Source organism: Caloenas nicobarica, chromosome 2 (genome assembly GCF_036013445.1).
Source record: "Caloenas nicobarica isolate bCalNic1 chromosome 2, bCalNic1.hap1, whole genome shotgun sequence".
Taxonomy (NCBI): Eukaryota; Metazoa; Chordata; class Aves; order Columbiformes; family Columbidae; genus Caloenas; species Caloenas nicobarica.
In genome coordinates this window covers 17,450,774-17,478,690 of record NC_088246.1, presented here as the reverse complement: position 1 = coordinate 17,478,690, position 27,917 = coordinate 17,450,774, and the positions used below count along the sequence as shown (strand labels likewise).

At 37.7% G+C, this 27,917-nt stretch overlaps 1 protein-coding gene across 2 annotated transcripts in view; it reads left to right on the top strand.

The window, feature by feature from the left end:
* WAC (WW domain containing adaptor with coiled-coil) overlaps nt 1–27,190 on the top strand; it is a 59,673-nt gene extending 32,483 nt beyond the window's left edge. For both annotated transcript variants that reach the window (XM_065628243.1, XM_065628242.1), the window contains exons 8-14: nt 8,132–8,377; nt 10,367–10,489; nt 11,428–11,576; nt 15,436–15,554; nt 22,830–23,016; nt 24,478–24,605; nt 27,022–27,190. In XM_065628243.1, coding sequence (XP_065484315.1) covers nt 8,132–8,377; nt 10,367–10,489; nt 11,428–11,576; nt 15,436–15,554; nt 22,830–23,016; nt 24,478–24,605; nt 27,022–27,091 — 1,022 coding nt within the window. In that variant the 3' untranslated portion in view covers nt 27,092–27,190. The remainder of the gene's footprint in view (nt 1–8,131; nt 8,378–10,366; nt 10,490–11,427; nt 11,577–15,435; nt 15,555–22,829; nt 23,017–24,477; nt 24,606–27,021) is intronic.
* The last annotated feature ends 727 nt before the right edge of the window (nt 27,191–27,917 follow it).

The window sequence follows — 27,917 nt, the reverse complement described above, 5'->3', positions numbered from 1 at the left end:
TCTGTAGGTTTTTAAAGTTCATATGGGTTAAATGGATAGATCCTCTGTAATACTCTTGCCTCATTGATGTATTTCATGGCACTTCATTGAAAGCAAATATAATACTTCCTGAGCTTTCAGACAAGATTAATTACAGAAAGTTAGTAAGTAATTGGAGAATTAGAACAGATGAATATTAGGCTTGAGGTACTTATTCCAGAATATGTGACTTTTCACATGTTGCTTGAATACCTCTTTTCTTACAGAAAGAGAAAAATTCAGTGCCGCTTGTATCACAAGAGATCATTCAAAGAGTATATTCAGTAGTCTCACCTTTTTTTTGTGTGAATGGGCTTTCTTTTTTTTTTAGTAAGAAATTTGACCAGCGTCATTTCTGTAGCATTTTATATGTTTACATTTAAAAGAAGGGAGGACGCAATGCTGTATTTTGGGATGTTGTTGGATAGTTTACTTCTGTTACTCGTTTTCCCAGAAGTGACTGAACCTGTAGTACTATAGGTATGCAGTGTTTAGAAGGATTTGTTTGTAGCTGTTACATAAAATGGAAAAACAAAAAACCAAAATACAAACCACCAAAACCCAACGTTGTCCTGAGACAGTTCAAACAATCTTCTAAAAGTATCTTTGTAAAATTGGAAAATAGTTTGAGGGGGTTATTTTTACACTAGTAAAGCAAACAGCCTTTGATCTTTTTCTGTTCGCTAGCTGTGCCATCCCTCTATCTAAAAAGAGGTAAAGCTGTATTTTTTGCTTATAAAAATAGCTTGGTCCAAATGACTGAATAGTATGTGCGGTAGTCCTTGCCTAAATGAGTTCTTGCTTCTTGTTAATGTGTTGCTGGCAGCCTTATGCCAGCGTATATGTACCACTGTTAATAGTTCTGTTCTTAGTGTGTATTTTTTAATGCAGTAATAGTTGTGAAAAACGAAACAACAAAAAAACCACAAAAACCAACGACACCACTTTTTTCAGCTCAATCTCTTTTGCTGCAGGGGTATGTTGTAGTCCCACAAGGAGATTGAATAAAATCCCTGGCTGAACTCTAGCTCAGCTGTTAGCGATAGTCCTCTGCCCTCAATGGCTGGCAGTAGTGGAGAGTTCCTGGGGAACTATTTGACCTCTACCCTTTGGTTTGAATGTTCCAGTCAGAATCTGCTGCTTCTGTTTGTGCTCACTGTGAGTGCTTTATGCAGGTAAAGTGTGGGGTTGCTTTTCCTACTTGTTTGGCTGCTTTATCTATAGGGCACATCACATTTTCCTACTTTTAATTCAGTTACTGAATGAAATGTTGTATTGTCTGTATCTTAACAGTGTGTCTGTCTGTAGGATACTTCTTCTCACGCCTTTCCTCCAAGTCCCATCAGGCAGCACTTCTGTTTCTAGTGCAGCAATACTTGAAATTTTCCTGACAAAACTCAGCAAGCTGGGCAGTGCAACGCTGGGTGGGTTGTGGCCCTGGTGCTTGCAGATTAAAGTGGTTGGTCAGTGACAACTGAGCTTTTTCCTCATCCTTTTCTCACCCTGTGGTTTTCTTACTTGTAACACTTGCTAGTCTTTAGCAGTCAGTTATTAACATTGCTGCTGGTATTGTTGCACCCTCTTTCGCTGAGTTTTGCAGTTTTAAGCATATTACACAATTCATACAGTGGTTAAAAAATGATACTAGCAGGACTGTTAGAGGTTTCTTCCAGTATTTTATACTTGTTTGCTGCACATTGATGTTACATCTGTTTTGGCAGCAGAGATAAAATATGAAAATTCAGTTTTAAGACTGAAGTAATCCAAATGAGAAAAATATGGACTTTTTTGTATTTTAGGTAATTTGGGTGTATTTGAGAACCCAGTTACTGTTATTGCCATGGTTTCATTTGGCCAAATGTGTTTCGAAAATGCATTGCTTTTAAATTTTTATGTATTTTGCGGTGGCTTCAAGTCTTTAGTAGATCAGAACTGAAGTATGTAAAAAGGTAATTGTGACTGTCACTAACTTAGAGAACTTAGTTGGTGGACAGATGAATGTGTTATGACTCTTAATCATCAGCAGTAAATCAAATGGTTCGGTTAGTGGTTCTAGGTGGTAGTTGTTTAATCAGTATAGCAGAGGTGAGGTTTATGGGGCAACAAGGCATTGGATTTCTGAAAATTTTGTAATGCAGTTTTCCTCCCACAGAGCGCACACTGTGAGAGCACAAGTGCGTGACTGCTGCTAGCAGAGCAAAGATACGGCTCAAGCTCTCAAGAAAGTGGTTAATATTGTAGTGTTGAATCTGAAGGAATTTGAATGCATTGGTTTTGTTTTAAATGGCATAAAAATTACATCAGTAATAAAAGCTATTGGAACACTCAAAGGGTCACATTTGGGAATTATCCAGTCAATGGTAGTGGGTAATTTCCATGCCATTTAAAAAAATCTTCGTTGAAATAAATCAGCTGTCCCTATATATGGCAGAATAAGAGCAAGCTATATATAGCAGTATTTTAAAGCTACTTGTTGTATAGGAAGTACAAGTATATTATTGTGAGGAGGAGGACTGTGAAGGAAGTTATTGCACAAAAAATGCATTACCTCTTTTTGTTTCTTTCTTCCCCACTCACTTCTCTGTCACACTGACATGCCTGAATAACTTGCCACACCGTGGGTGAGAAGGGAGCGAGGAGGTACTGTCGAGAGCTCTTTGTTGAGAGAAGCTGAACAGTCCAAAGACTTAGTTTTTCACCCCTTCCACATTAGATCTGGTGTGAATAACTTTAACTGTAACATAACTAGGCTGAGAACTGCCTTCCAGAACGACATTCAGAGCAAAAGTTCTTATAATAAGGGGCAGAGATTGATGACAGTGAGATTCAGCAGCATTTTAATACACTGCCTCAGACTCCGAGGAGCTAAGCATTTGCCTTCTTGTGTCTGGGTCGTAACTGGAGAACGTTATGGCACAACCGCTGTGGTATTTTTTTCTGAAAGGATTACTTGGCCTTATTATTAAAGAAATCCACACTACCTGGAAGTGTACAGTGTGTAATGTTTCCATTCTGACATCATGTTTCTGGGGCAAGCAATAGCCTCCAGTTTACCTCAGTTCAGATACCTCTTTGAGAAACCTGCTACAGTGACACACCTTTGCCGTGCAGGCTCTTGTCATAGAGAATACTGCCTGATAACTTGACTTCTCCCCTGTTTGTCCAAAAGATGTGATTGCAGGTCATACTCCAGCAGAGTAGGTTGTGAATAGAAAGCTCTTTCCTTGTAATTGTGGTCTTCAAAAATTTTCGTAATAAAAAGGTTTGTTCCTGCTCCATTTTAATGTAAAAATAACTAACAGTTCTTCACATTAATTTAATCTCCACATCTACTTGTTTTAGTTTGCCATCTAATTAGGTGGGGTTTTTTTGATGGCTTTATTTCTTGCTCTTTTTTTTTTTTTCTCATATGATTAAAGTTGACAGTCCAGAAACTTGGTTAGTTATATATTGTAGTTCTGTATGTAGGCTGCATCTAAGCTTGGTAATGTGGTTGTCAGGAAGTATACTGTATTTTCATATTGTTGCAACAAAGTGAATGGATTTTTTTTTAGAAGTTTTTTAAAAGCTTCGGAAGTTGAAACTTTTTTTACCATCACTAAAATAATTTAGAAAATCTATTTTTTATTTATTCAGAGGAAGAGCTAAAACATTAATTAACAAAATTTTCAGCAGTTCAAACAGTCACAGCAGGCTCTGTTCTGCTTTTGGTTTTAATTTTTTGTTTTTATTTAGAAAGTTCTCCTTGGGACTTTCATGATAATAGCTGAAATTTTATGTGAGGTGGTTGAACCATTTGCATAGCAATTGTACGGAAATCGGTGTTGAGAGTGAGGAGGCTGCAGAGTTGCCGTGTTCTATAGCAGGCAATTTCAGTCATCGTCTAAGACGTTTGCTGGCCTTGCAGCATAGTTAATATTTTCTTTAAGACACAGACCAAATTTGCATTTTCTGTTTGTAAAATTCCAGTTGTACGTTCCAAAATTAGTCTTATTGATGTACTAGTGGTTCAAATAAGGTTTATGAATAACTGCTGTGTAATCCAAAGCCTTATTTTGAAATAGTACTGTAGATTGCTTGTTGATGAACATGGACTTGTTGTTGAAAGAGGTGTTGAGACCAGTGTATCAGTTGTAAAACTAAAGGATTTGTAAAGGTATTTACCTTTCCTCAGTGTGCCGTGTGCATTTTGACTGTGTTTTCATGATGGCTGAGGCTTCAAATGCATTTAAGAACTACAAGATTGTATAATTCTAAGCATTTTTTTAAAACCTAGTAAATGTTTCAGAAACTGGGAAATGGTGTTTCAGTGTTGAAAAGTAAACTGTGTGGCAAAACATACAATGAAGCAGTCTCTCAAAGCAGATCAGAAAAAAGGAATTAAGGAAGAAAAGGAGGGAGTGAGGAGTTTCTGCTGCTGTTTGTGGGAAAATGCAGGAGAAATGCTCACACCCCAGTGAGTGATATCTGAAGATTTTTGTGAAAAACATTTAATCTTGAGGAGTTTTGACTAGTTGTCTTAACTTTAAGGGCAAAACTTGCAAGTTCTGTATAGCATCAGAAATTAAACCAGTTTTAAACCTTCATAATTAGATTATACAAGAATGGATGTGTAATATTTAGAGGCTTTGTTTTATCAGCAGTATTTCTTTGATTTATTTCTGTGAAATCAAAAGTCCAGTCTGGACACCATGGAGTGGGATAAGTTGTTTTATGCTAAGGTAATGAAAGTTGTGATTAAACAGAACGAATCTGTAGTCTACATTTTTTAGTATGTTCGTTTTCATTGCAAAGGAGTTTCCCTTTATAGAAAAGAAAATATCCATTCAGGCTACTTAATGCAAACAAGAAATACTCGAATTTCCACAAATAACTTTTGCGTTGGTGGTGTTTTTTTTTTTTTTTTTTTTTTTTAGCAGAAACAGATTTATACCCCTTATTTCAGTATGAATAACTTAAGTCACTTAATTTGTGAAGTGCAGTCATGGTCTGAGCATTCATTGTATTCTACATCCTCTGTGATGTTAAATAGCAGTCATAATACGATGTACATGTAGATAGTCATGATCACAGAGATGTATTCTTTCACAAGCTTTGGACTGTTGGTTTTGTAAAATTAACCATCTGAAGAGATCGGAATGTTAGCGTTAGACACCATCCTTTTCTCACATAGTTTTCTCTAGGTGTTCAATCTGGGTGAATGTACAAGAAATGTCTTTCACAGATACATTTTAACGTATACTTAAAATACCTGCAATAATACATCTACAGAATAGTGTCTCCATATGATCTAAGATAACTGGACTGTGTTGTGTTGATGTAATTCAGTTTGCATTTTTATAGCAGAGGAAGTCCCCCAAACTAACCTACTCTTACGAACCTCTTGGAATTCAGTGGTTTTGTATAAGATATTTTGAGTCATTTTATTCAAGAAAAGAGCAAACACCCACAACTAGTCTTACGGTGTCTCTTCACTGCTTCGTTAGCTCGAGTTTGCCTTTGATTCAGTTTATTTTGTGTTCAAAACTGCATCTTTGGTGAAAAATGCTTCCAGCTGTTTTGGTGTGGTTTGAAGCTCAGGTATTGCTTATGTACATTAATAATATAGTAATGTGTTGCTTCTTTACTTAAAATAACTCAATCTAACTGTGAAGACAAGCCTGACTATATTAAATATGTTTCGACATTATTACCGGCAGTTGCATAGTTGTTTTTTTTGTTTGCTTGGGTTTTTTTTTCCTGTTTTGTTTGTTTTTAAATTAGGGTGTTTTGTTGGGTTTGTTTGGGAGTTTTTGTAAGGTTCTCAAAACCACAGGGTAGGAGACTTGTACATAGAAGCATTAACATGCCTCAGTGTGCTTAATTCCCTTGCTTTTTTCTGCCAGTATATCTCGTTTTCCTTATTCGGACTGTGACAGATCCAAGTTCAGTTTAAACTTTATGTGTTTTTGTTTAGTATGATAAGATTCTTGTTTGTTTCATGTCTGTTGACGTGCAGTTGTCTTAATAAGTTTACTTTGAACATCATAACGTAAGATTTTGTATGTAATACAAAATCTTGTACCTAGTGACTTATTGTTTTAAGGGGGGCTAATAACTAATCAGCAGTCCTAGTCAAATGCTACTGAAAACCATTAAAAAATTTTGTAACTGCTTTTTTTCCATCTTCAGTCTTTAACGCTTCTTGTTCCTCCATAAGTTTTTCTTATGAAAACTCCTGGCCAAATGACCAGGTCCCTTTACAGATAAAGCAAACCCCTTGTCCTGAGGAGCTTGTGACTAGATAACAGTGCCTCTTTTTTAGAAGTTTGCCTAAAACACCAAAACATTGCTGTTGCAACTTTGCAAGCTGTCAAATTTGGATTCTTCAGCATTTTTTTCTGGTTTAAATTTCTCAACTGCTTGACTGGAAGAGTTTTTTTGGAGTATTTGTGACCCGTTGTGAACTATTTCTATGGTAACTGCATGGAAGCAGAAGTCCCCTTTCTTTTCACTGAGATTTCTAATCTGATTTGACTTATGTATCGATACTCACTTCAGTAATTCTTTTATTTTTTAGGGTTTTTCTCCAAATTAGTCTTAAAGGTTGCAATTAAGGCTGTCACAAAACAAAAGCTTTTAGAGATTTTGTAACATTTTATTATTCTTACGTAGTAAAAAAAAAAAAAACCAAACCAAAAACAACCACCAAAAAAACCACACCAAAAAACCAACCAACCAAACAAGAAAAAACCAAAAAAAACCGCAAGACCTCTTCATTTTTCTTTTTTCCTAAAAGTCAGCTTCTTCGTACCTTGACCATCTCTCTGAAGGAGAGAGAAAAAACCACACGCACAAAACACCCAAAACCCCACAACAAAACCAAAACTAACCCACAAAACCAAACCAAAACCAGATAAGCCCCCTGAACAAACACCTTTGGAGTAAAATAATTTCCCAGCCAGTTATTTTAGCTTTCATTTGGATTTTTGCCTGAAACGTGGAATATCCAGGTTGACATTCTCTGCCCAGTTTGAGGTGAATTTAAAATCCAGGTCTTTGATATTGTAGGCAAACATCCTGGGTGAGATCTTGGATCTGTGTCCATCTTCCCACTCTCATCCAAGCTGTTTGGTGCTGTAGAGACATTAGTCTTGACTGAATTTGGGGCCAGGATCTCTGACAGAGTTTAATAGGAATGAGAGAAGGGGAAGCTAAAATTGAAATATAGTGGTCCGGGCGTTGTAAAGGAAGGATATTTGAGGTGACTGATGGTATACTTGTAGTAAGTGGAAATAATTTCAGTGCAGGAATTTCTCACAGTACTGGAATGGAGGAGAAACTATCATGTTAACTAGAAGTCAAACTTAATTAAATAACTCAAATTAATTAGGAAAAAAATGCCATACAGTATAATTGAATTTAAGTCCTGAGCATTTCTGTCGATAATAAGTGTTGATAGTTGCTAAAATGAGATCAATAAAATAAAGGGCATAGGTCTTGATGCTTCAGGAGAAGCTGACAAGTTTGAGATTGATTATGAGCAGATACATTTTTAGATGTTTTTCTAGTCTACTGTGGGGATATTAACAGCTCTTGTTTTACATTTCTAGTGCAGCTCATTAGCCTGTCTGAATCCTGAGCAATGTAGCTGGGTTGTGGATGACAGACTTGGTCTTTATTTTGTAGCTTCTTGTAGGCTGCTTTCTGAATAAATGAAGCATGGCTTATACCCTCCCATCAAATTTGACATATTAGCCTCTCTGTAAAGTCCATGGGCTGTAAGGTTTTTGTTTGTAGTATATTGTCGAAAGAAAGATCAGACTCCTGAGTGAAAACACGAGATACGAGTATATGCACAGTAAAAGAAAATCACCGAGGAATTTTTTGGCCCACATTTGTCCTAAATGTTAGCGAAAAAACAAATCTGTTTGTAATACTGGCAGCTTTCAGTCCAATAGTGTAAATTACACTAGATATCAAATCTCTTCCATTTTTGTTATATTCATGCTTTTATTTCCTTATAAAGATAGTTAAGCATTTGATCTTCTGAATTTAATATGAATATTGTACTAGTGAGAGGTTGTCAGGTTATATTGGGGAAAATGAAAATTACTGTCTGTCTTCTGTTCAGAGTCTGCATCTGTGGACAAGTCTGTATCCCATTCTTGCACAACTCCTTCTACATCTTCTGCTTCTGGACTGAATCCAGCTTCTGCGCCTGCTTCATCTGCTCCTACAGTTCCTGTCTCACCCGTCCCACAATCACCAATTCCTCCGTTACTTCAGGACCCAAATCTCCTTCGACAGCTGCTGCCTGCTCTGCAAGCCACCTTGCAGCTTAATAATTCTAGCGTAGATATATCCAAAATCAATGAAGGTAAGGATTCTTCAAAGTTGATGTAATCTCTTATTTACACACATTATTATAGTACTGGATACTAAGCTGTAGTAAATCCAAGCCTTACTTTAAATGAGAAGTGAATAAATGAATCCCTAGATAAAGTGGGCATTGTTTTTATTTGTTTGGGGTTTTTGGTGGCATGGTGTTCTTTGTTTTTTGTTTGTTTTTTTCCTGTTAAACTTTTTAAAATTAGCCGAGTAACATTTAAAGTTGTTAGGCTAATAAATGCTGATGTCTAATTGAGACTGGTGACTTAATCGCTGTATCAGCATTCATCTGTTGCCCAAAATTTAGTTAGAACTTTTTGTTCTTTTGTTTCGTGCAGTGTTCTTTATTTTCTGTAGTTTGTGCTGCTGTTCTAATAATGTGTTTGCAAATACTGAAACTTCTAGGCATTCTTTAAATCTTGGTGCCTGTCAACTTTTGTTTTAGCAGAACATGTTAGCCTCTCTGAATAAAGACAGCATATCAGTAATTTTGCTAGCAAGTTAAATTTTGTGCATAAAATCAGTATATCCCTTAGATTCTTGTCCCATTGGCCTAGTTTATTAGAAGAAAGTTTAGAACTAGCTATAGTGCCTTTTGCTGTAAGAACAGCTAGAGTTGATGCATTTTGAATGTAATTTTATCTAATGTGGTGTCTGAATGTGGCAGGTTACTGGTAAAGAAATTGTTGTAGGAATTTTTGTTTGCTGCTTTGAACTTCTTGTGTGCTGATCACCGATTTAAATAAGAAACAAAACATTTACGTGTGATGCCCAGAGTTAATTAACTTGAATGTTTTAGAAGTGCAAACCATGAAAATCAAAATAGTAAAATTACTTAAAATTTTACTATTTTGTACGTTATGATTATTTAAAAGGAAAAGCTGTCAATTGACTTCCTTTTAGTCAGCAAATACTATGGCTTCGTTGAATACTAATAGGTGAGTAGGTTATTGGGTTTTTTTCATGTGCAGGGAGAAGCTTTTAAAACTCTAGTGCACTAGGTTGGACTACAAAAGTAGAAGTATTGTGGTTAAAAGAATGAAAGGTCCCATCAAAACTCAAATTGTATTTTATTAGAAAGCTGCCAATTGAAGTTCACAGTCATTTTCTCTTGCCATGTCTGAGCAGCAGCTGGGTCTGTCTCGGAACAAGCGTGTTTAGTATTATTCTGGTGGCAGAGTGACTTCACCTTGCGCAGCAGGACAGCCCTCGCTGTGCACACGATGCAGAGTTATTCTGTGTGCTGGTGAGTCAGTTTTTTCAAACTTGTGCATGGGTAGTGTATGTTCAGGAAATATCTCTCGAAGCCCAGGGACCTTTTTAAAAAAAGATGAGTTCAGAAGCCGGTCTCATCTGCTCATACTGTAAGATGCTCTTCCTGCATAGTGCAGTTTTAAAATGACTGGTTGAAAATTAATAATTTTTTTATTGGAGGAGGAGAGATGGGACAGCTAAACCAAGAACAAATAAGGTTGTTTTGTTGTGGGTTTTTTTAAGAAGAAACACTGAGTGTATGGATTTTTAATTTGAAACGTCTTCTTCCTTGAACAGGAAGTCTTCCTCCCTTAACTCTGTTTTAGTGAGTTAAAGTGATACTGCTTTTTTAAAAAAAACCATTGTCATTTAAAAAAACCCTACACATTCTGCTTACTGCAATAACAAATTGAACAAATGTTCTCCTTATGTTTACAAGAATTAGTATTAATCCGTAAGGTCAAGCTGAAGAGCTAAAGCTGTTTTCTAAAAGAATTTTTAGTGTATATCTCAAAGATAAAACTACTAAATAAAGGGCTTGGTTAGACATGCCAAGCATTCATGAGTTGAATTTAAGTAATTGAAAAGTAGTTCAAGTGGCACTTTGGTCTATTGTGGATATGGGAACAAAATCAGAAAGAAAATGTGGCTTAGATGTATTTAGCCAGTTTGAACAGTTTAAAGTGATGTTCCTTTGTCAGTAAAAAAGAATGTTTGTTTTTAGTTCTAACAGCAGCTGTGACACAAGCCTCTCTGCAGTCTATACTCCATAAAATTCTTACTGCTGGACCATCTGCTTTCAATATCACTTCCCTAATTTCTCAAGCTGCACAACTGTCTACGCAAGGTATTCAGAGTCGTCTTTTCACTTACGTAAAATTGTTACGTTGCATTTTGTAAAAGCTGATACAATTGAAAGCTGTCTCTTGCCATGTCTTTGGACATCTGCTGTAGAGGATGTTGAATGATTTCTTTTTCCAAAGATAGGGTAAGAAATTGTTACTTGGGGAGCAGGAAGCTGACACTCAACTAAGTAAATGTGCTTCTCTGTCTCGCCTTTTGGTAGTTTCTTTCTGAAATGTGCGAGACCCTTTCAGTTTATTCTGAACCTTAATTAGATGTCTTTTAATGTTCAGTATAAAACACAACTCTTCCTTGGTTGAGCACTCATCCTGTAATACTGTGCAACTGTGACTCTTAAAGTTTATTTTATCTGGTGGGGTCTCTTTTTGTAGTCTTCTGTAAATAATATTTTTCAGCTTCCAGGCAAGATATTCCTTCAGGTGTCTTCAATACATTCTGGTTTGTAACTTAATAAAACTGGAAACCAAAACCATAAATGCAGTTATATTATTGAGTAGGTAAGCAGTACAATGCTAATTTTTAGGCAGTAATTAAAACATGAGTGGGAGACTGTTGATAGATGCCTAGAATGGATTTCTAGATAAACCATTCATGCATTCTTTCAGTTAAATCGAGTTGAGTGCTCTAAAATAGGAATTACAAATGAAACTAATAGTCTCTTAATGTAAAAAGCATTGCATAATAGCTGCTTATCTCTCCTTCTCCTGTTTAAGTTTTAGAAGTGGAGGGTTTGGGGAAAACAGAATTTTTTAGCTAGGATTGTTGATGAACATTTGATCGTTCCAGTTGTTCACCCTCCAACTGTCTCAAGGTGAATATGTTTGTATATTACCTAATACAACATACTCCAAAGTACCAAAAGAAAATATAACTCAAGATAGGATATGATTTTATTGAAAACAAACTTTTTTTTCTTTACAGCTCAACCATCTAATCAGTCCCCAATGTCTTTAACATCCGATGCCTCGTCGCCAAGATCATATGTATCTCCAAGAATAAGCACGCCTCAGACTAACACCGTTCCACTTAAACCTTTGATGACTACGCCACCGGTATCATCGCAACAAAAGGTAAACTCCTTTTGATTTATGCCACATTGTAGTAAGAAACCATTACAGGTAATTTTAGGTATTGCTGCTATACATCCATGTGCTAGTAGTTATATACGGGATGATAAAATATGTATGTTATCTTTCCCAATAGAAACAGAAACAACTGGAAGCAGCTACTTGGCTGTATTTTTGCAGTACTGCTCTAACACGGAATTCTAGTACACTTCTCTCTTTTTGAAGAAAATCTTGTGCTCGCTTCAGATGCTGTCTAGAGATATTACCAAGAGATCAGTAGTTTAACATACTTAAATAGAAACAAAAACCAACTCCAAAGGCAGCAGCTCATACAGTTCTCTAGACTTCAGCCAATAAAAGACTTTTAGAATGGGAAATTCTTGGGGAGGTTGACTTGATGTAGTCTCAAATTTGACTTAGGGGTATTCTAGGTATTTACAAGGTCAGTAACATTATGTCCCTTTCCCTTCCGGCCTCCTCACCCTCATTCATTCAGAATTCCTTAATTGAATCAGTGACTAGGAAACATGAATTGAAGCTAACAAATAAGCCCCTATGGTTCTTCCTAAGGATGAAAATGGAGTAGGAAAGTAGGAAAAAGGTCTTTTGCGGGATCCAAGCTCAGTATTCCATATCCTACAAGTGGTGATATTGAGGAATAAATACGGTTGAAGCTGTGATTATCTATCTATGTACTCTGTCCAGTGGATCAGAGATGGTGTTTTGCTGTGTACGGGTGGGGACAGTAGGTCTAATTAGAGGCACTCAAGATGAATTCATCTTAAGGACTGTTCTCTTTCCTTGTTTAAAGACTTGTGATGCATGCTATAGAGCAAGGGAGGGAAGTGGCTTAAAGGACCTATTATGATGGAGAATTTTGTTACTAAAGGAAACTGAAGGCAGGGCTATTGATTTACACCCTCTGGTGGAAAGTAACCTTTTTTGTTTGAGATAGTTTTGTAGTGATAGGTAGAACTTCAGGTCATAACACTTGTGCCTTTTAGGCAAGTTTAAAAAAAAAAAATTAGCAGTTTACAGTGTTCTGGCTGTGAAAAATGGAAGTCTGAAGTGGATTTAGACCTCTCCCAGAGGTTTGCTGTTTTCATGCAATGGGAGCTTGTCCTGTCTCTTCGTTGTACAGATGTTTCTTTCAAGTTTGAGACCCTCAGATTTTAACCCATGCTATCAGTATGTTGTTCAGTGTATGTAGTATATCTATATTTTGGTGAGCACACTGTGACACATTTTGAAATTACTATATTTTAATCCATCTTTCCTTAAAATGGCATGACAGTGAGGTGAGATTGCACATGTGGCTTATTTTTCAAGCACATATGATATGATTGCAATCAAAGTGTTAAGCATAGTAAATTTCTGAGTTACACATTCTAAGCTATAATGTCTTTGGTTCAGAATACTGTTATATTAGTCCTGATGGACTTTTGTGAATTATTATATACGTTGGCAAGTTTTTATGCTCATCCCTCTTACTATGCTTGGGATATCATAACCATAAATGATTTCTCTTTTCTAGGTACCTCGAATAGCTTCACAGAGCAGCTAAACAGAATTAATAGTAATGTTTGACAGCAGGATTTTTTTTTTTTTTTGGTGTTTCTCAAATCTGGTGCTAAAAGAGCTGTTGAAATATAAACATGAATTGTTTGTGTGTTAGTCCCAGAAGTAACAAATTCTGCTTCAGCAGCAGATACCTTTCCAGTTCAGCAGGGAAAGAACTTTCTTGATAGTTCCTCTATTTACCTAATACAATTCTGTAAGATGGGACTGAGATGAGAACTTGTCTGTTTTAGTACTCCTTTGGATATGTCAGTCAGGTTAGTTAATCCAGTTCTAAGAGTATGAGGTAGATTATGCACAATCCAGGTGTGGTGCTGTGCCAGGACACGCTTGGTTTCAGAGCACAGGCTCGTTGGCTTTGGTTGCCTCTGTGCAGCAGGCACAGACAAAGCTGAACTGGCACCCTGCGAGCAGAGCCAGTGCCAGGTGCGCAGGTCCTTGGCTGGCTCTGGGAACAGTGCGGTGCCATCGCGCAGTCAAGCCTGTTATGTGGGACTGCAGGAACGTGTCTGTGCTGGTAGGTGTGCCTGGAGATGTGCTGCACGCACGTGGCAGCTCAGGCAGCGCAGACTTCGGCATCTGAGGCATCACGTTTTGCTGTTTAGTTGTGCCTGTGTTGTATGGTCAGAAACTGTTGGGAATTTTTGCAAAATAACTGTGTAAAGCATATTATACAGATCTGTCAAGCTCAGTGAGAATGCTGCTTGTGAATTTTTTTTTTTAAATTTAGCCCTTATTATTTTTCTGTTTGTAGAACACTTACAGTCTTTGAAACACTTGGAAAACAGGGAATAGTTAAGAGTTTTTGTGGCTCATTTATGTAACAAATCTCAGTTCTTCTTTACAATCCATTTCTGGTTTTATTTTTACCAGCCAAGGAGCTGGTTAGTTTCTAGTTCAGATCTGAAGGTGATTGTATTATCTCTGATAAAGTCTCCTTTTGAAATTGTTACTTCTGTTTGAACAGCCTTGATGGTTATATCTGCTCACAAGATGCGCAAAACTCAGACGTTAATAGCAAAGTTCTTGATGTCATGCATTTCATAAAGATATGCAGGTAGTCTTTTCATAAATCAATTTATGAGCTGCTACTGTTTCACCCCCTTAACTGTATAATTCTGTTGATTTCAACACACTGAGTGATCTTACAGTGAACTTGCTTTGTCTTTTCAGAAGCATGACCTTTTCATGTGCTTTTCAGACTTTTTTTGGCTTTTGATGATAATTTTTAAAGGTGGCTTTTCCTCTTAGACATATATGTAGGTTTGAGATTACATAAAGATTTCCTGTGTATTTAAATAAATGAAGTTATGTCTTGAGTTCACTTGAGCAGGTACTGTCTGACTTGCCGTCTGTGGTTTGTTTCACAGGAGTCTGTTTCTGAAACTGAGAATTTCTGGAGGTTCAGATGACCACTAGTTAGTAATTGACATCAGTTTGATATCAGCAAATGCCAGACAGGCTGCCTGATTTATGTTTTTTGTCTGTATGGATCCCTAGAAACCATTTTTATTTCCTCCCTCTTTCTTAAAATTGTTAGCTTGATTTTCTAGAATGGGGGATAAATTTTGGAACTGTTTCCTCTCTTGTATGTACTTTTAAAGGGACAGAGGTATGCAGAGTATGGGACAAAAAACGTATCTTGAACTCCATTTACTGTAACTTAGACACTAGTATGTTACTAAACATTTCATCCTGTTAAGGTTCAGGAATTAACAGGAAAAAAAGACACTATCTCACTGCTGGTCTCTTTAAAGACTTTAATGTGAACGTGTACTGCAAAGGAAAAGCAAAAAGCTACTGGTGACTTTTTTCATTATCCATTAATTTAGAACTGATAGAGCGGTTAAAAGGAGGGAGTATCAGACTGATAAATATGCTTCAGATTTTTTTTTTCATTTCTGATATGACTGACATAATTCTGCTTTTGACACTTTGTAATGTATTTTCAAGTAGATGTGATCAAAAGTGAAACTGGGTTGAACTATTTTACCTAATAAACTTGCAATATTTTGATAAGTCAGATGGATCTAAATTTGCTTCTGTTATGCCTGTTAAGTACTCTTTGTATTTTAGTTAAAACAGTTACCTATCACAGTTGTGGAACTAGAAATGATTTTTTTAGAAAAAGCACCCTGTGAAGAGTATAAAAATTCTGTCAACAAAAGACCTTGTATCAAAAAACCCCACTGGTCTTGTAACTTGTAATATCTGTGTTTTCCTCTGGTTCTTACACTTGGTATTTACTGTGGAAGAAATCTTAATGAAGTTTTGAACTTTCCAGGTTGCTACTCCAGGTGTTAAACAAGGACCAGTGTCACAGGCAGCACCTCAGCAGCCGGTAATAGCTGACAAGCAGGCAGGTCACGAACCTGCCTCTCCACGAAGCCTTCAGCGCTCAAGGTATTTTGAAATACTTCTCTGTGCTGTCCTCTGTTTTTGCTCTGGATCCGATGTCTGTTGTGTGTGTTGCAATCTGTGGGTTCTTCTTTGGCCTATTTACTGAACATATGATTTAGCTCTGCTGCTACTGAGAGGTTGCAGCTCAGTATCTTTGTTACAGAGCTAATGTGGTAGATTCTCCATTTTAGGGCCACCACATAAGTTCTATTCACAGAAGGAAAATAGAATTCATATTTCTGCCCCGTCGCTCTGGAGTCAATTTTACAAGTGCTTCCTTGTATTGTGATTTCTGAGTTTAGAGGTTTTGTTTCTTTCTCTGCAGTTATGGGATTAAATGCTTTAACTCCCTGTGATTTGCTTAGTGTTAGATGTTTGTGGTGTCTTACTGCAGTGTAATATGATTTTTGAATTAGTAAGAACTTTTGTCTGTCAGGTGATTTTGCTGCTGTAATGAAAAACATTAAAAAATGAAGTAAGTTTCATAAATGCTTTTCCTTGGCCAGACTTTTTTGTCAACATTGCAACCTATTCAGATATTGTGTGATAGGAACATTTAGCCCTTGATGTACAAGGTGAGGTTAGGATCTGTATCTCTGAAATTTTTCTTTTGGGATGATCAGCTTTTCATTGTGTAGGATGCTGTGCACTTTGTCATATTGGTTTCAGGGGTTATAACCAAGGATCTGTCATAAGATCCTTTTCTGATGGAGTCATGGTCTAGAACTGTGGCAGGAGGAGATTGCAGGTTGACTTTTTAAAAAGTACATCATTGCAGTGGATTCCTGTAAATCTACAAGGTGTTGCAGTTCTTAAAATCTAGATTTTAGAGTGGTTGGATAAGGTATGTGATATGATATTTGAAAAGAAAAAAAAAAAAAAAAAGACAAAAAAACCCTGAACACCAAAACTCACACCCAACAACAGCAAAAAACCCCAAGACTCTTTCCTTCTCTGCATACCTGAAGCTACATGCTGGTGCTTTCCAGATCATAAAATCGTGAGATCCTTTTAGCTGTGCTGATGGGACTAATAATAAAGGGAACGTTTGATTACATGTCATCAGTGCACTCACTCATAGATTTCCGAATCTGTGTTGGTTTTTGCTGTTTTTGTGGGGATAAGGAGATTCTTTTGTGTTTGAGTTTTTGTTTGTTTGCTTGGCAGTCCTGTCCCAGTGACTGGCTTTACTGGAGACACTGTGGTATTGGTCAGTTTGAGGGTAAAAACAGGAGCAAGTAAGAAGTTTTAGAGTCTTTAGCGTTTGCTGTCTTACAGACACTTGACTCTGGTCTTTGGCAGTATAACATACACCTGGTTTTCCTCTATGGGTAGAATAAGGACATAGTGTCTTTAGTAGTTATGGATGGTGCTATTAAAATCTTTCCTGAATTACAGTACCAAAAGTAAAATTGTACTTGGCAACCAGCTAAACCTTTTTAATTTTAAGGGAACTAGACCTTTTTATAAGGAGCAGTGAATTTTTGGGCAACAGCACTCAGTCACAGACCCTTTTGTCCTTTGCTGATCACCCTTTCCTCATAGGAAATCTTGTAGAGTATAGTCTTGTTCTTGGAAACATTCACCATGGCCTGGAGTCTGTGTGAAATGATACCGGTGGGCATTTGGCCCGCTAATCCATACCCCACCCTCCCTTTGGGTTATAGGACTTGGTACTTCGGCATAACCCTTGCCCACATTGAGTTCCCTTTATGGACCTACTGGTCCTCTGCAAACCATCGCTCTGCTTGCCATCAGCATTTTGCTGGAGAAGCTGAGTTTGTCCCAGCAACTGTGCTGCTGAAGCAGAGGGGTCATGCAGGTGGCATGGTCCTGTATTTGAGGAGGAGACAGTGCACAGAGCAGAGGGTGCAGGCTAATATCAAAGGTATTATGACAGTATTAGTGTTGTTTAGTATGCTGTGTGTCTCAAATTGTTACACATTTGTGACTTGTATACTGTGCATCATGAGGTCGTACGTTTCTGTTTCTTTCGGATGTCTAAGAGATGATTCCAAAGACACACCATGAATTATGACTGCTTTAAAAATGGAAACAAATGAGTGCTTCCATAATTAATAGTATGATCAGGTTGCTGGTATCTCTTTCTTTACAGAAAGGACTGGGAATATTTTTCCTTTACCTTAGAAAATGCAAAACTGCTGGAGGGGGAGGCATTTCCTCCCATTTTCGGTAGGTTGTAAGATTTTGTAGTTCGTAGTAGTGTATTTCAGAACCATCTTGTTTTCATACAGGTAGTTTTGTCTTTCTGGAAGCATTCCATTACCTGCGGCATAGTCAGTCTTTAACTCAGCCAGCAGCTAAGGCAGTGTTTGCCTTTATTGAAGCCTTTAAAAATATAGCAGTAGTTTGGAGCTGTCTGTCATTGCTGCATTCGTAGCTCCCCCTGCTGCTAACAGCAGTACTAGGATATTTTGTGACAATATGTTTTATTCATAATTAAACTACAACTTTATTTTTGAGAAACCCACGAGTTTTATTTACCTGAAGTGTTTCTGATATGTTAGAGTGAGGTGTTTTGTTTTTTGTTTTTTTTGTTGTTGTTGTTGTTGGTTTTTTTGGTTTTTTTTTTTACTGATGAAGTAGGAGTCAGAGAAGCCAGGTTGGTAAATGGAGAGGAGGCAAGTCATAGGGGAGCTTCGATCCTATTAGAACTAAGGAGTAAATAAGTGTTGAAGATGATGCCTCAATTCTACTTAGTTAAGACATGTAGCCTTGCTCTGCGTTATTGGTATGCGGATGCTGTATGAATACATAGGAACAAAATAATTTAGGTTGGAAGGGACTTCTAATTGTGATCTAGTCTAAGTCCCAACTCAAAGTAGGGCTGGTAAGTTTGAATTGCTAAGGGTGTTGTTTAGGTGATTTTTTTTTTTTATATCTCTGAGCATCTTCACTGTCCAGGTAGTCTAACATTAGAAGAAATGTTTTTTTCCTTATGTCTAATTAGAACTTCCCTTGTTGCAACTGGTGTGTCTGCCTCCTGTCCTATCACTGTGCATCTCTGAAAAGAGCCTGGCTCTCTGCTCTCCCCATAGCTAGTTAAAAACAGTAAGAACCACCTTCAACCCCCTTCCCTCAGCCTTCTCTTTTCCAGACTGAACTTTTGGCTTCTCCCGATATAGCATGTGCTTCAGCCCCCTTGTTATCTCTGTGGTCCTCTGCTGGATTCCTTTGGTGTGGCAGTCTAATTTTTGTCTGGTTTTGGGCTCCCCACTACACAGTGTTCCAGGTGCTATGGATCTCATAAGCTCTGAGGAGGGGAGGAATTGCTTTCTTCAGCCACGCTCTTGCTAACACAGCCAGGCATGTGCTTGGCCTGCTTTGCCGCAGGAATACATTGCTGACCCATGTTTAACTTGTCCACCAGGATCCTCAGGTCTTTTTCTGCAAAGCTGCTTTCTACGCACTCACCCTGTACTGTTCCATGAGGTTGGGGTTGTTCCAGTACTATTGCACAGGGTTATTCCACCCCCAGTGCAGGACTTAGCATTTGCCTTTTTTTAACTTGGTTTCTACCTACCCATGCAAGTCTTTCTGAATAACATCCTCCCCTCCAGCATATTGACTGCTCCCCCCAAGTAGGTGTCATCTCTAGACTCACTGAAGGTGCATTGTGTGCCACCATCCAGGTTTTTTAATAAAAGTTAAACAGTATTGGCCCCAGTATTAATCAGTGAAGCTCAGCACTAGTCACTGCCTTTTGTTTGGTCTTTGTACTGCTGGCTGTAACCTTTTGAGTCCAGCAGTTCCGTTTCCTACCCACCTTACACATGAAATACAGACTGGAGAAGTGAACAGTTTGGCTATAAGAATATTATTATGTTGCAGGCCTTACTGCAGTCAAAGTAAACAACATCGCTGCTTTCCCCTTATTCTCTGAGCTGGTCATCTCATCATAGAAGTCGGGGGGGTTGGGTCAGGCATGATTTACCTGTGGTAAATCTGTGCTAGCTCTTTTATTTTGCCTTTTAGTCTTCCATGTAGCTAGAACCCCTCCCAGGAGGACTTGCTCCATAGCTTCCCCAGAGATTAAGGTCAGCTGGCCTGCAGTTGACCAGGTGGTCCTCCTTGTGCTTCTAGAAGATAGCTTTAATGTTTGCTTTTTTCCCCTGCTCACTATGCTGCTTCAAGATGATACAGCATCTGAGTTGCATTGGCCAGCTCCCGATGACCTTTGGGTGTGTGCCCTCTGGTTGTGTGGACACACGTCCAGTTGGGTTAACTGCTCCAACTTCTTCTCTGCTGTGGATAATACTTTGCTTGCACTGACTGCTGATGTGCTTGGGCATGTGGGAGGCCTGGGGGTGGTCCATACCTGTAAAAGCCCAGGCAAAAAAAACCTTGCTGACTGTTCTGGCCTTTTTCATGTCCTTTCTCTCTAGGTCTCTTTGCCATGTAGAGAGAGAACCCACCTTGTTCCTTAATCTTTTGTTTAGTTCTTATGGGCAGCCCTTGTTGCCCTTCACATTCTTGGCTATTTTCAACTCCAGCTTCAGAATCCAAATGCCATTTTTTCCTAAGCAACTGAACATTTCTACAGTTAAGCATTTGCACTTGTAAATGGTTTTGAAGTAGTTGAGCCAATTCCTGAGGAGAGTACAGAGCACAAACCCCAAATAATACTTCCCCCTGCCCCCAGTTACATCATATATTCCCTTTTACAATTTCTGCTGCCTGAAATCAAGGGAAATCTATGTATACTACTCTTAAGAAAGCTGCCTGCCAAAATCTTTCTGCATAATTTTTTTTTTTATATTCTAAGGTTTTAAACAACTTTGAGGGTACTGAAAAGAATGAGGTTAAAGTCTTTGATGTTGCAGAGCAGTGTGCTGTACCTAATTTGTTGGCTGTTTGGAAACCTGCTGTAATTCTTTGCAAGTGCGAGTGATTAGGATAAACGGCTGGGCATTGGACTGTGAGGATAGTTTCATTGTGCTAGGATGTTTTCAGTCCTCAAGGGCATAAGTTAGGTGATGAATTAAGATTCCTCTCAAATTTGTTTTTTTCTTCATATTACTTTATATCACTCGCAGGCAAGTAGTAAGGAAGTTTTAAAAAATAGACTGAAATTATGGCCTGTGTTGAAAAGCTGCTGCCAGTGGGAGAGTGGTTGTAAACATAATCTTATGAGTAATGGTAGGTACTTACATAATTAGTACTACTATTTCTCAGTATATGTAGTGCCAAAGAACATTGTAACTGTGAGGTACCATCACTGCTACGGTGCTAGTGATGTTGTTTTGCCCTGCTCAAGGTTACTTCTTCCTTTGTCTACTGTTAACAAGGGTGGAGGGGACAGAGTAGACTGTTTCATCCTGACCTGTCCATGTTCATGTCCTCCCACCTCCTCCTTGCAAAATAGAAGAACAGAGCCCCTCTCAGTGAGTGTGTGGGGTGGAGATTGAGTGAATGCTGGGAAGGGAAGTAAAAGCATAGAGGCCTTGTTTTTGCAAGGGATGGGGAAGTAGAAAAGAGCATGTGCTGAAACGTCAGCTTCTAAGGTTGTCCACCGTGGGTTATAGACCCCTCCCAGTGCAAGTTCTGGCTTCCTAGAAGATCAGATCACCTGGACAGCAGTGCTTGCAAGGAGGAGAGAACCCCCCACATTCTGATCCTTTGTTTGATAACAGTGATATACCAAATAGCAGTGTTGATGGTGGTGAAAGTCGCAGTGGAGTTGCCTGTGGCTGATAATACAGAAGTTGAAGAACAGTGGTGAACTCTTACAAGTAGAACTGTGTCACTGCAGCTCTGGTAGCTGTGTAGGTTGTGGTTGGATCCACACAGTACAAGAGTGTGGTGTTCATGCTGGCCCTGACACCGGGGCTTCTGGATACATGGAAAAGTAAATTTATGTATCTGATTTTTACATATTTTGGGGCAACTTCTATAGCTTGTTGGGCTTGATGTTAGGTGTTAAGGTTGTATATCCTAGTTTTATTGAAAGAAGTGATACAAGTGAAACAAAGAAACCCTGCTTCTTTACCTAGAGAGCTTACCGTCCAAGTGTAAGGTGGAGGATGAGTATTTGCAAATTGTGAGTACAAGAGTCTCTGTGGACTAGTCAGTCATACCAGTTTACCAAAGATTTACCTAAGTGGTACCCACCTTTTTTAGTCATTGCAGCAGAAATAGGCTTTTGTAAAGAGATGGGATTCTTAAGAAGGCCCCTCCCATACATGAGGAACATCATGAGGTAGAGAGGAAAAATGTCTTGTAAAGTGAAGTGAGAGGGTAATTATTAGAGGAATGCAGTTTAAAACAAACAAAACACAAACAAAAAACCCCATGTTGCAATGGCTAGAATACTTTGTAGATAATATAATCTTGAGCGCTGTGAATGGCAAAAGACTGCTATTCCAAGATCAACGTGAGAGTTTCTTTGATAAGAAATAGAAAAGTTTTGACCAAGACTTAGAGTTGCAAAGTAGAGTTGGAAAAGCTGTGTATCAGTGTAGTGTTCAGATAACGTAAATGTGTTTGCCTTGCATATGGAGATGTGAAAGAGGGCAGTGAAAGGCTTTGTCCAAGGCACAGTTTTTTATTCTTACAGTACACATATCAGGTGAACATGTCTCCATGCATCTGTTCTCCAGCAACAGGTTACCACACCAACCAGAAAAACAGCAGCGTGAATGTGTTCCAGTAAAGCAGTCAAGGTGGTAGCTACAAACATACTGCTCCTGTGATACTTCTGTTCTCTTGAATGCTTTAAGTGGGGATGTACAGTATCACAAAGTCACCTAGGTGTTTGTGTTTTGGCATTATTAAGTGGTTACATTCCTCATATGGCTATATTTTTAGATCAGGACATCAGGCTTTGTACTTAATGAGTATTATGTCACTTGCCTATATTCTGTTGAATAAACCTGCTTGACTGCATCTGGTACATCATTATTGAAAGTCTTAGGTTTGCAGCTTGTTGAAGGAAGAACGTACATGTATATATTCTCTATCCAACACTAAAATATAGACACAGCTTACAGCTCTGGAGTAGCTATAAAAGTTAAACAAGCAAACAAAAAACCCACTAAACAAAACAAAAAAAATCCAGCATTATATTGTAGCACTCAAACAGCTCCCATACAAGTAGGAGGTTTGTGGAAAAGTGGCACGTTTGGTCACCGGAAGTATTTACTTGTGGTTTAAATGCTTTATGTATTTTTGTGGCTGGAAACAATGAATTTGAAGTGTATTTCTCTGTAGGTTTACATATGTTTTTAAATGCCCTTTTTTTTTTTTAAATTCTTCTAGTAGTCAAAGAAGCCCATCACCAGGTCCAAATCATACCTCTAGCACAAGTGCATCAAATTCAACACCTGCACCACAGAATACATCTGTACGACCCACTTGTTCATTAACACCTACTCTAGCAGCACACTTCAACGAAAATCTTATAAAGCATGTTCAAGGCTGGCCTGCAGATCATGCAGAAAAGCAGGTGAGTACACCTGTGCTTTGCTCCCCGTGAGGGTGCAAAACGTATAGCTTAAAATCTGGTTTTCTTACGCAGGTTGCTTTTTCTAAGAATTAAAAATATTTTTAAAAATCCCAATGCTTGGTGTAGCAAGAAAAGAGGAGAGGGGAGATTAAGCCAGACTTGCAGGTTTTACATGTGACTCCCATTTAGCAGTTTGAGTATTTTCAGTCTCGCTTAAAGTAGCAGTGCTTTTGAAATAGATTAGCTATTCTCGTAACTATTACTGCCAAAGTCCTGTTGAAATTTATTTAAAAAACCCATACATTTCAACAGATTTTTATAATGTATTTTTGTTATGTGGAAAATGTTATGAATTAGGTGATGGAGTTAAAGTATTTGAGACTGTTCCACAGTTAGCTCTACACAGTGAAAAAAGAACTCTGCCTTGTTTGTTTTACCCAGTTTTTGAGATGATGTAGAGGGCTCAGACTGAATTTGCCCTATTTCTACATAATGGGAAATTCAGTAGAATTGCCATCCGTATTTTATAACTAACTGCATGAAACCTATCCTGTTGTGGTAATACAGGAAAACTGGGTGCATGTCAGCTGCTTGGAATGTATTACTCAAAGGAACCGCGTCAGTTGAGTCTAACACTAACTCCATCCCAGCCAGACCCAGTACAGCAGAGAATAACATTGCTGAACAGTAATACTGCAGGGAAAGATTTATTTGAAACAATTACATTTTTCTAGTGTGCCACTTGCCAGAAGTCCTTTCTTGTAATTGCAGCCTGATACACAGGACCTCAGAGTAGTTATACTTGCCTCCTTGGTGCTGTTGAGGAGTCCTAAGGAGTTGTACATCCAGTTCAGTGAAAAGACTTTAAGAAATGCTTGAATTTGGGATAGGTCATGCCTTCTACATTTACACTTGCGCTTGTCTTCACCTGACCAAGTGGGGATATTAAAATATCTCTAATAAAATTATAAGGTTTGTTTGGAAGAGAACACCTGAAAAGGGTTGCAAAGTTTTTTTTCCTGCATGAGGTAGCTGGAAAGAAGATGGCATTCAATTATTTTTGTCACTGAGGCTTAATTTAGATGGGAAATTTAAGTCTGCTGTTGAAATAGTAGATGGAGACAATCAACTACTTGAGCAAATTACTCTGGAAACTTGGAGCCCTGTCATGTACTATATTTTCAACATGGTTTGGTAGACATTGGTTAGGATCAAGGAAATCTCAGTCATCCCTGCCTTAGCATGGGCCTGCGTTAGAAAACCTCTTGGCAGCCAGTGTTGTTCATTTCTGTTTCTAAACGGGCTTTTGTAGAGAATTCAATGTACTTCTGATGTTCGAGAGCTTTTGAAGTTAGAGAGCTTTGCTGTTTCAAGACACACTCATCCAGCAATCCTCTGGCTACAGCCAGTTGTTTCCGATGCATGATTCAAAGTCCTAACCTTTATGTGTAACCGTTGCAGGCATCAAGATTACGAGAGGAAGCCCATAACATGGGAAGTGTCCATATGTCAGAAATTTGTACTGAATTAAAGAATTTAAGATCTTTAGTTCGAGTATGTGAAATTCAAGCAACTTTGCGTGAGCAAAGGTGAGTGTCTGTCCTGTGTTTATTTTTGAAATGGTAATTTTCAAGATGGTGTTAGAAATCCTGTTCTGGCATTGTTTTGTGTGAGCTATATTTACTGATGACTTCGGAAGCATGCTAATACTTGCCAGGTTTGTGAGTTGTCTTTCCTGTGTACTTTCTACCTGTTCCCTACACAGATACCTTTTGTTCTCCAATGAGTAGAATATATATATATATATATATAACTTCTCTATGTATTTTCACTAGGACAGAAAAGAAATATCTTTCTAGATACATTAGTCCGTTAGGAAAAACTGATTAACTCTCACTAGTTCAGCATACTTCTAAAATATCTGTGCATACATGATGCATAGATCACATAGGTACACATTTATACAGTTTATGCTGGTCTTAAACATCTACAGTTTGCATGAGGCATTTGTTAGGTCTAAAGCCAGAACAAGTTTGAAGAGGTCTCGTTGATATCACAAGCTAAGGAGTAAATAATTATTGTTACTTAGTCTGAGAAGATATTGGGGTTCTTTACTGAGACACTGATTATAGCAGAGTAGACTTCTGCTGCTTCAGTCAGTGATAGAGGGTGTCTTTTGTATCACTGAAGCAAAACACAGCCACGTTGTTCAAGAGTCTTCTGCAAGATTGAAAAGTTTAGTCTTACAGTATATGCTTTTCACCTGTAGTCATGATCTCAGGATATTTTGATATTCGGTTTCCTTTTTGAATGTTGTTATCCTGTGAAGTCACGGTGCAGTTTGAATGCAGTGATTCTGATTCATTATTTTAAGCCGCTTTACTAGCGTTGCATTCAGTTTAAACAGCTGGCTTTATCCTAGAAGCTCTTCCCTGTTGGCAGTTAGTAAAACAACCCTAGTAGTCAGAAGTAGGCTATAGTATATTTGTAAATCCTTCCTAGTAAAGAATCTAATGTCCATTCTTTCTGAAATCTTATTTCATATTACATAACCTATAGTTTCTGTAGAATATTTCATGAACTACTTGCTTTCTTACAGATGAAATAAAACCTCCGAAGGCTTCATTTCGGTCTCTGGGTGCACATTTGATCTGAAATAACATGTCACATGTCATTGTTCAGCTCACTAAATAGCACGTTGTCCTTGTACACTGTGTATCATTAAGCTGTCAATGGATAATGATTATTATGACTTTGAATCTATGATAACTTGTATCTCTTATTTTTGTTGCAATCCCAAAGATGTGGAATATATGGCATGAGTAACAAGTTGGTGGGGGAAACTTTTGCAAAGGGTGGAATTATCAAAGCCAGTATGTTTGAATAATGATATTATTTCTATACTTTAAAAATACTTAAATTCATTGTAAGAGGGAACTTTATCTCTGGGCAAAGCAAGTATATTATTTAAACCATAACTGACAGCATGTGGAAAGGCACTTTCCATGTTTCATATGCCTGCACTTCTTAAGTTTAATGGTTTTTTTTCAGCATGTCTATCCTAATAGTTTTTCCACCTACTTTTCAGTAGATAATTTACTTTTACTGAATTGGGCACATACTTGAAAAGTGTTCTACAAAAGTCTGCCGAAGTGGATGCATTTTCCGCATCTATTAAAGGTGCTTCAGACTTTATAGAATGTTTATATGAAACTTAACTTTCCTTGAATATTTTCTTAATTTATTCACATGCTTGCATTATACTTCAGCATCATGAAAAGTTATTACAAAATATTCCTTAAAGCCTGGGAAACAGCATGGAAACCAAATGTTCATTAATCACAACAGTAGTTTATATTAGTTCAGTAGAAAAAGGAAAACTTGATAAGGGAATTGCTAGCAATATAATTTATTTATAAACCAGATGTAGTTAGCAGCTTTTTTTCCATAGGCGTCTTTTAATGATCAAGCGTTTTGAGATTGGAGCTTACCATAGCTAGAGACTGCCTATAGAATAAACTGTTACTGTACCAGCCACAGAGCCAAATACTAGAAAGTAAGTGTTGCGCCTAGGAGAAAACTTCCTTGTTTGAAAAAATGTATGAGTGCTTTGGGTGGTTGTACAGTCTGGAGAACTGCATGAAGCAGGCATAATAGCATTCTTCAGAATATTTAGTTACTTGGCATACTCTTCTAGTGTCCAGCTTTTTCTAGGAGTTAAATTCAAGTGAAGAGCAGGCTTAAATATAACCATGTATCTGTCAAAATGAAATACAGCAACTTGATTTTTCTGAACTAAGGAATCAAATACTGCAGGTCTCTATGCATCTGCATGCAGTGCTCATAGGTGATTGAACAGGTTGGGCATTCATGTAAAATATTTGAAATGTATTGATAGATCTAAGGAGCTTGGCATCATTTGCTGAGATTGCATAAGTACTTGTGTAGGTATTAGTTTCTGTATAATGGAAATGTTTATACTAAATGAATTCTTTTCTCTTGCAGGATACTATTTTTGAGACAACAAATTAAAGAACTTGAAAAGCTAAAGAATCAGAATTCCTTCATGGTGTGAAAAGTTGTAAACAATTGCACATGGTTTTGAGTACAGGAACTATTAAACTGATGCCCAGTCTTAACACTTTTGAGCTGCATTTGAGTAGACTTTGGACCGTTGAGCTGGGCAGAAAAAAAGTTGACATGGGGAAGGGGACAGGAGGGAGTCAAATTCAGGGGAAAGATACAAGAATGATTTGTAAAACCCTTGAAATGTAGATTTCTTGTAGATGTATTCTTCACGTTGTAAATATGTTTTGTAGAGTGAAGCCATGGGAAGCCATGTGTATCAGAGCTTAGACATCCAAAACTAATCAATGCTGAGGTGGCTAAATACCTAGCCTTTTACATGTAAACCTGTCTGCAAAATTAGCTTTTTTTTTTTTTTTTTTTTTTTTTTTTTTTTTTTTAGTTAATTTATCATTCAGAAATCTTGCGTTTCCTAAAATTCAATGCAAGCGCCAGACGATCTGTGTCTAAGGCTGCAACAATTTGGGTAATGTACAAAATATCGTGAAACAACTGTTTCCACACTTGCACCGAATCAAGAGCAGTGCTTCTCCATTTCTGTATACAGAGAAATGTTTTTCATTTTCTGTGTTCCATTCCCCCGTGAAATCCTAAATCTGATTTTATCAGTTTTTTAATGCTTCTAATTTTCTCTTTTCTTAAGGCACTGTTGCTATGGCACTTTTTCTATAATCTTTTCATTCCTGTGTACAGTAGCTTAAAATTGCAGTGATTGAGCATAACCCACTTGTTTGTATAAATTATTGAAACGTATTTCCATTTGCACCCTGTAAGAATGGACTTATAGTACTGCTGGGCATGTGTGCTGAAAGTAC